Here is a 9,509-nt window from a genome sequence, read left to right on the forward strand (position 1 = left end):
CGAACAGGAACTGAGGCCCCTACTATGGACATCACAGAAAACAGCCATCGAGACGAGCTCCGAAGGAGAGAAACAACAAGGGCGTCGAGCACTGCCAGACGGAAGGGGTGGACGATGCCGGCTCTGATGCCGCTGCCCACCTCACAGGGCTGCTATGGGAGAAGCCCTTTGTGAGGTCAGTGTAGATCCCCGGCAAAGGCAGGAGGGGGAGGGGAGAAGGGCCTGGAGGTGAGCGCCATGAGACCAAGCTCTGTGGTGCAGCATGCCTCAGCAGGCCACGTCTCCAGCCCAGCCCTTGGTAAAGCAGCGCTGACTGAAGGACTCGGTTCCCAGGGAAGTGGCCGACACTGTCCCCTCTCCAGTATGTGCCCCCACGGCCCCTCCTTCTGGGGCTGCTTCCTCGTCCTCTGCCTGGGGAGTGCTCTCGGGGAGGCCCAAGGCTCCTCCGTCTTCCCTCCACTTCCCCACGTGGACCAGTATGAAGTGGTCCGGCCTCTCCGCTTGCCCGTGTCGGGGGCCCGGAATGAACTCTCTTCCAGGGCGACTCTGTATCCCGAGACCATCCGCTACCTGCTGGGCCTGAGAGGCAACAACTTCACCCTCCACCTTCGCAGAAACAGGCACCTGCTCGGGTCGGACTACACAGAGACCCACACGCTGGCCAACGGCACCGAAGTCACGGCGAAGCGGGGGGCCGGCCACCACTGCTTCTACCAGGGTCATGTGGAGGAGCACCAGAATTCCATCGCCAGCGTGAGCACCTGCCGAGGCATCCGCGGCTTTTTCAAAACTGGCTCCACCGTCCATCTGATTGAGCCTCTAGAGCACAAGAGGCACCGCAGCCTCCAGGAGAGAGCTGGCAGCGCCCCGGGGAGGCATAACCTGACCCAGGGAAGGCACGGCGGCACCCCTGAGAGACACGGCGGCACCCCTGAGAGACACGGCGGCACCCCCGAGAGACACGGCGGCACCCCCGAGAGACACGGCGGCACCCCCGAGAGACATGGCAGCACCCCCGAGAGAACCCCCGAGAGACACGGCGGCACCCCCGAGAGACACAGCATTCCCCTGAGGAGACACGGCACCAGCAAGGCCTATGAGAGCAGCCTGGAGAAATCCAGCAGCCCCCTTGAGATGTATGGCTTCACTCAGGAAAAGCCCAGCAGCAGCTCTCAAAAGGCACACGAGCCCGAGAGAAGCGGCACCACTCAGGGGCCCCGGGGGGGCAGCGATCCGGGGAAGCAGGGGAGCCTCGTGGACAGATACGACAGCCTGCGGGAGAAAGCGGGCGCCACGCAGGGCAAGCACAGCAGCACTCATGAAGTGCCCGACAGGAATCAGGAGAGGCCTGGGGACATCCAGAGGCGCCACGGCACCACCCAGGGGAAACAGGAGGGACCCGAGGCCTCCCCGAGCAAGGCCAGCAGCCCCCAAGCCCCCCAGGGGAGCCGCCCCAGGGACCAGAGGAAGCATGCCATCTACAGGCAGCAAGGCCTCAAGGAGAAGCAAGGCAAGTGTGGAGTCAGCAAGATCAGCCTGAAGGGAGAACTGGAGACCCTGATGGCCGCGGCCAGCACGCCCCTCAACTGGAAACCGGGGGCCGTGTCCAAGGAAACCCGCTACGTGGAGCTCTTCGTGGTGGTGGACAACACGGAGTACAAGAAATACAAAAGTCTAAGCACGGTGCGGCAGCGGGTGAAGGAGATCGTCAACCACGTGGACCGCATTTATCAGGAGATCAATTTCCGCGTGGTTCTGATCGGTTTGGAAATATGGGACCAAGTGGACAAGGCCGCCATCAACTCCAACATACAGTCCGCCTTGGCCAGCTTCCTCCGGTGGCGGGAAAGTCACCTGGTCGGGAAGAAGAGTCACGACAACGCCCAGCTGATCACGGGCGTAAACTTTGAGGGCACCATCGTGGGCATGGCCAGACTGGCCTCCATGTGCACCGAGGGCTCGGGGGGAGTGAACCACGACTACAGCGAGAACCCCTTGGGAGTGGCCACCAGCTTGGCTCACGAGATGGGCCACAACCTGGGGATGGACCACGACGAAAACATCCCAGACTGCCAGTGCGAGGAAAGCACGAAGCGCGGCTGCGTCATGGCCTCCGGGTGGAGCATGATCTTCCCCAGGAAGTTCAGCAGCTGCAGTAAAGAAAACCTGCAGAAGTTTCTTTGGGGGACCATCTTCACCCCAACCTGCCTGAACAACTACCCCGACCTGGAGAAGATGGAGGGGCCGCCTGTGTGCGGGAACAAGTTTTTGGAAAAAGGAGAGGAGTGCGACTGTGGCCTGCCAGGGGAGTGCCTGAACCAGTGCTGTAACCCCAACAACTGCAGGCTGGCTAGCGGGGCCCAGTGCACAGAGGGCGAGTGCTGCCAGGCGTGCCAGGTGTCGCCCGCCGGCCAGGTGTGCCGGGAGTCCCAGAACTCCTGTGACCTGACCGAGTTCTGCGACGGCCAGCATCCGAGGTGCCCGGAAAACGTGTACAAAGAGAACGGCAGCCCCTGCTCCAACGGCTACTGCTACAACGGGTCGTGCCCCACTTACAAGCAGCAGTGCCAGGCGCTCTGGGGCATGGAGGCGGATCTGTCCACAGAGAGATGCTACCTGCTCGAGATGCCCAAAGCATGCACTGAAGCCTTCTATCCCTCCAAGAAGGGCCTGATCAAATGCGAATTCCTGTTCTGCTCGCGACCCAGCAGCGAGCACGCCAATCGGGAGCTGTGCAGCTTCCTTCTGGACCGCGACAGGTGTGACCTGGCCATAACCAAGAGCGAGAACAACGACCCTTTTGAGATGGTGGCCACAGGAACCAAGTGTGGCAAGGAGAAGGTGTGCTTCCAGAAGCAGTGCCAGGACCTCAGCATCTACGGATCCAAGAACTGTTCCAGTAAGTGCAACAGCCGGGGGGTCTGCAACCACAAGCAGGAGTGCCACTGCGACCCGGGCTGGGCGCCCCCGCTCTGCCTCCAAAGGCTCACCGCCTTGACAGAGAAGAAAGAGTCCTGGAGACTCGGCTCCCAGGAACCGTCCACACACGCGCTCAACTTGAAAGACAGGAGAGTGCTGGTGGGTGTCCTTGTGGCCTTGTCATTGCTGGCCATACTTGCCATTCTGGTATTTGTCCTGTGCAAGTGGAAATCGGGAAAGGGCCGCAGTGTCTCCAGTCTGTCTCCCACCTATTAGTTACACGGGGGGAATTGTAGGGCATCCTTGAAAAGTCACAGTGGGCATGGAGCTACATGGGGCAGGCCGCTGCTTGCCATCCTGCCTGATGTTCAATACCCCAAATCTACTTTTTCTTCCCATTACATACAACTTGTTTAAAAACTATATCTATACAAATTAAATTTAATATGGTGATACCAACATTGTTCTGTTTGTTTCCTTCTGAATTTCCTTCTACTCTTTTCTGAGCCTTTAAAAATGAGAAGACTCCTTTTGGGGGAATATTACTCTGCTGACCCTATTCTGACAACTTATTCCTGCCCCCTCATCCCAAAAGCCCTCCTTTGTAACAAACAGATATAGTCAAAACAATTGTACTATATTGGTTGTGTCTCAATATGACTTTTTTTGCACTTACAATCCATCTTCTGGGAGGTGGAAGGGGGGGTGGCATCTTTTGGATATAGTCTTTTGGAGTTCTGTTTGGTCACTGCATGGATAAGAATTCTTAATTCTTCCAGAGCTGACTTGCATGAAAATGTTGGGGCCATTATATTAATAGTTCCCCTCCTTCTACTCCCTTGATTCTGTATCCGTTTATATAAGTCTTCCAAGGTTTCTCTGAATCTTTCTCCCTTCAGTTCTTAGAGTATATGATAACATTATATTTATAAACCATAATTTTCCATCATTATCCAATTGATAAGCTTTTACTTTGGAGTTTTTAAATTTTATTTTATCTCCCTTGATTTTGTTGACCTTTATTCTTCCAGAAGAACTCTGTAATGATTTTGTATAACCTTTTGGTATAATCTTTTGTATAATCTTTTGGTAACTACCAAAATTAGTATGTTTTAGTATGTATAAAAAATATTAATAATTAGTATGGCACTGAATCTTAAAATTTAGGAAGTATTTTCATTATTATTTATTTCCAGCCTGGAGTCAGAAGACATCTTCCTGAGTTCAAATCTGGCCTTAGACATTTACTGGCTGTGTGACCATGGGCAAAGCACTTCATCCTGTTTGCCTCAATTTCCTCATCTGTAAAATGAGCTGGAGAAGGAAATGGCAAACCACTCCAGTATCTTTGCCAAGAAAACTCCAAAGTGGGGTCACGAAGAGTCAGACATGACTGAAAAATGACTCAACAACAATCATTTTTATTATATAAGCAAGGCCCAAGCATGAGGAATTAATTTCTTTTCAATGATTTCTCTTCCTTAAATTCTGCAAAGAATGTTTTGTAGTTATATTCATGTAATTCCAGTGTATTTTGATAAGTGCATTGATATAATTTATATATTCTGCAGTGATGTTGAATGAAATTTTGTTTTCCATCTTTTTTTCTGCTGGGCTTTGTTGGTAATGTACAAAAAGACTGGTGATTTTTTAGTTTATTTAACTGTTAATTGAAGTTATTGCTTTGATTACTTTTTAATTTTAAATTTAAGGTTCTTGAGCAAACTGATTATATCTACAAAAGTAAGGAATCTGATTAGCCTTGGCTTATTCTCTCACCTTATGTTTCTTGTCTTGTGGTGATGGCTAGTGCTTCTAGAACTATATCAAATGATAGTAGTGATAATGGACATTATTCTTTTAGTCCTCATCTTATTTTAATGCCTCTAGGGTTTTCCCAATACAGATCATGATAGCTCTAGGTTCAGATAGATACTGTTTTTCATTAGGAAAAGGTCCATTTTATTCCTATGTTTTCTATGTTTTTTAACATAAAAGTATATTATTTTTTGTTTTTAAAAAAACCTTTTCTCTTTTTGATATTGATATAATGTTTTTAAAGGTCTTTAATATGATTTATTATGTTTGTTTTCCTAATAATGAACCAACCTTGCATACCTGGTATAAATCCAACATGGTAAAGACACTGCTAATATTTTTTTCATTTTTAAACATCAATATTCATTTAACATCAGTAATCAATACAGATACTGGCCTATAAGTTTTCTTTCTCTCTCCCTGATTTAGGTATTGGGACCAGATTTGTCTTAGAGGAATTTGAAAGGAATCAGATGTCCTGATTTTTGTAAATTTATATCAACTGGGAGTTAATTGCTTTGAGTCTTCAATAGAATGCAATTGTAAATCCATCTGATCCTTGGTTTGGTTTGGTTTTTCACTATTAGAGTTTATTTGTACAATTTCTTTCTGGCACCAGGTTATTTAAATGTTCATATTATTATATTGCTAATCTGGATATTTTCCATTTTGTAAATATCTATACATTTTGGTTAAGTGGTATTTTGGGGTTTACATGTAATTGATTAAAATGATTTCTAATAATTTCTCTTACTTTCTCTTCATTTGTTCTGAATTCTTCTTTTTCATTTTTGATGTAGAGAATTTGGTCACCCGAGCCCTTTAGAAAAACAAATTAGATAATGGTTTGGGGTTTTTTTCCCATAAAAAAGTAACTAGTTTTATAAATTCAACACATTTTTTATTTTGCATCTTAACTTTTATATGATTTTCAGAATAGCTTTTAAATTTTGTTGCTTTTCTAGTTGTTTTTTGTTTGTTTGTTTGTTTCACGCCCAATTCACTGATCTGTTTTCTTTCTTTTGTTGATGAAAGTATGCAAGTATATATACATATATGTGCATATACTACACATATGTATCTACAAAGGTTTATATGTGTACGTTTTATGCATTTATTATTTTATTATTTTATGCATTATGTACACATATCTCTATATGGGCTACTTTGGTCATTTTTTAACTTTTTGCGGGGATACATCCAAAAAGTTTTTGTATGTTTTTCTCAGTCTTTTTTTTTGTTAGGCAAATATCTATGGTTTCTAAAACTTGTTCTTTGACCCATTGATTTTTTTGTTTGTTTTTTATTTTATTTTATTTTATTTTTTTAGGATATTTTTTCCATGGTTACATGATTCATGTTCTTTCCCTCCCCACCAAACCCCACCACCACCCTCCCCATAGCCAATACGCAATTCCACTGGGTTTTACATGTATCATTGGTCAAGACCTATTTCTATATTATTGATAGTTGACCCATTAATTTTAAGGATTAAATTACTACCTTCATTTATATTTGAAATCTTTCTTTAAATTCTTTTTGTTGATTATCATTTTTATTGCATTGTGGTCAGTAAAGGTTATGTTGAATATTTCTGTATTTGTTTTATGTAGTTTTATGCCTTAGACATGGTCAAGTTTTATAAAGATGCCATGCATAAATGAGAAATATGCATATTGCGCTCTATTTCTATTCAATAATCACCATAGATCTATCATATCTAACTTTTCTGAAATACCATTCAAATCCTTAACTTATTTCTTATTTGTCTTTTTGTTAGTTTTGCCAAGGTCTAAAAGGAATACACTGAAATCCCCCATTGTGGTAAATTTTCCTTATCAGATATATTTGATACAAAGATCTCTCCCCCCCCACCCTGCCCCGTTGACTTCCCTTATCCTGATTGCTTTAATTTTGTTCATGCAAAAAGCCTTTCAATTTCATGTAATCTAAATTATTTAATCTTTTGTAATAGTCTCTATCCCTTGTTTGTTCAAGAGTTTACCTCTTTAAAGATAAATTATCTGCATCTCATTTTTGTGGTATAAAATTTATTAATCAAGTTTTAAATGTTTTCATTTATCAAATGCTGGGGGCTACATTAAATTATTTTTCATTTTCCCTTGTCCAGTCTATTCCATTGACTTATTATTTAACTATTTTTAATCAGTGCCATATCCTAGTTCGAGGTCTAGAAAGGTCTCTTCATGGTTCTCTTTCCCCTCTATTATTTCCCTTGACATTCTAGAACTTCTATTCCTCCACATGAATTTTGTTATTTTTCTCTAACTCTGCAAAGTATATGTTCTTTTGGTAGCTTAATTCACGTATGTAAATTAACTTCAGTAACAGCCATTTTTATTTATACCATGGCTCAGCTATTAGTGGCAAATATTCCTTCAGTTATTAAGTTGTCCCTTATTTCTTTAAGGAGATTTTCATGTTCTTTTGTTAGGCTGATTCCCAGATCTTTTATGTATTTTGTAGTGACTTCCACTTTTATTAATGCCCCTTGGATAGAGTGATTACAATAAAGGCGCCATGGTTGAATTTTGTAGATTCATTTTGTAGCCTGTGATGCTCTAACTATTGCAGTACCACCGGGCTACCCCACCTTCTCTAGTTATGCTGAATATCTGTTACTTTTTTCAGAGTTAGGGGAGAATGGGCAGAGTGTAACTGAGTCTCCACAGTTCTGCAGGTCTCAAACCTAAGGGCTGCCCCAGGCAGAAGGCAGAATACTTTTTTCCCTTCTCATGTTTGGGCAAAATGAGTGACTTGTTACTTACTGCAGAGGGAGAAGGTGGGCAGGGAGGTGCGCCAGCAGTGTCCCTCAAACATGTCCTCTTCAGAACGTCCTTGTAATTGTCTAGAGCAGTGATTCCCAAAGTGGGCGCCACCGCCCCCTGGTGGGTGCTGCAGCGATCCAGGGGAGTGTGATGGCCACAGGTGCTCTCATCTTTCCTATTAATTGCTATTAAAATTTAAAAAATTTTAATTTCCAGGCGGCTAAGTAATATTTTTTCTGTAAAGGGGGTGGTAGGCCAAAAAAGTTTGGGAACCACTGCTCTAGAGCATCACTACTCTTCTGATCACTCAAGTGTGCCAGCCTGCTGTTATTCCCAATCCCTCACTCCTCCTTGCCCCTCCCCCCAATATATAATCTGTGGCCAAGTCTTGTCACTGCCTACATGTCATATATGTGTCCCTTTCTCTCTACTAATACAACCACCAACATAGCCCAGGACTTCATTCCCCTCTCAAATAGACCCTGGCACAGATTCCAAATTGGTATCCCTGTCTCAAGTCTTTTCCCACTTTCATCCATTCTCCACACTCAAAATTATTCAACTGGAATAAGGTTGGCAACAATGCAGACAAAAGTGATGGATTTGGAGAAAAGAGTAAAATGAGACAACTTAGGAATGAATAGATTTACAAAAATAGCAAAGAAAAAAATCTGACCATTATATTTCATGAAATTATACTATGCCATCTCTCAGATATATTTCAAACTAGAAACAATTTGCAAATAAAAGGTATTCGTGGATTCCCAGCGAGGTAAACCCTAAATTTGATTTACCTAGATATATCATTGACAATTCTAGAGACTACAATGATAAGATGATCTAATAAACACTAAGAAAAAGGGTATTGCTAATGAAAAATAAATAGCAATTGGCATTTCACCAGATTTTTCTGCAATAATGAGAAATAAGAACAGCAGGAATGTGATATATGAAAAGGTAAAACATATAGAGCTTAAGGGAAAAATCAGTTTCTAGGAAAAAAATTATTTTTGAGGCCAAATCTTGACATTTAGAAGCCACCCAGTGGTTGGTTAATTATTTTATGGAGAGGATCGACCTTAGCAGGCTTGTAGACTTTGCAGATTCTGAAACAGATGTGACTCATCCAACAAATGGTGACTGAAGAGTTATTCTCTTTTAGGATTCAAAGCAACAGTGACCTTTGGTTAACTACTGAGTGCCTTAGTGGGAGCAGAGAGAGAAAGGAAAGTGAGGAGAAAAAGGTTTCAGCCAGATGATTTTTTTAAGTATGACAAATAAAGAGAAAAAATGCTAGGAAAGGGGGTTAAGAGAGACAGTCTTGCCTTAAATAAGGATAACATACTCATTTTTATATCAAATTTTGGAAATGAGCAATATTACAAAATGATTTGTAATATTTGTAAGAGGATTGGACAAATGAACATCTACAACCCTAAATGAAAATTGGTTAAATTTTTCTATAAAAAAGAGAGAGAGAAAAGATTAATTGATAGATGAAAACATCCCAAGAATAGTCTAGCAACATACTGTCTACAAAAAAAGAAATCACTTGATCTTAAAATAATTGGATGGACTAAATTTTCCCATAATCCAGCCAACTGCAAAAAACCTGGAGTTGCAGTGATGACATTTGAACAAAACTGAAGTCAAATGAGAAAATTCAGTAAACAATCACTCAAACAATAAACATTTATGAAGTACCTACTATGTACCAGATATGATGCTAAACATTGAGGATAAAAAAAAAAAGAGGTAAAAAAATAATCCCTTCCCTCAAGGGGCTGATACGATGGCCACTGACAATTATAATCCATCAATATTTAACCTCTAATTTTGGTGGCATATAGCCTAAATTTATAAAGTACAAGTTAACATATGTACAAAACACTAAAATGAAGAATAATAATGGAGAGTCGATAATGAGAGACTCATCTCATTAAGAGGATATGATAAATCCAACAAGAAGATAATCAAGAAAGT

At 42.9% G+C, this 9,509-nt stretch overlaps 1 protein-coding gene across 1 annotated transcript; it reads left to right on the forward strand.

Moving 5' to 3' along the window:
• Positions 1-237: 237 nt before the first annotated feature.
• LOC123245022 (disintegrin and metalloproteinase domain-containing protein 8-like) lies at positions 238-3,195 on the forward strand. The gene is made up of 2 exons (XM_044673721.1): positions 238-926; positions 1,065-3,195. The coding sequence occupies exons 1-2, from the start codon at positions 238-240 to the stop codon at positions 3,193-3,195; spliced, it is 2,820 nt and encodes a 939-aa protein (XP_044529656.1).
• The last annotated feature ends 6,314 nt before the right edge of the window (positions 3,196-9,509 follow it).

The sequence above is a fragment of the Gracilinanus agilis genome, chromosome 4, assembly GCF_016433145.1.
Source record: "Gracilinanus agilis isolate LMUSP501 chromosome 4, AgileGrace, whole genome shotgun sequence".
Taxonomy (NCBI): Eukaryota; Metazoa; Chordata; class Mammalia; order Didelphimorphia; family Didelphidae; genus Gracilinanus; species Gracilinanus agilis.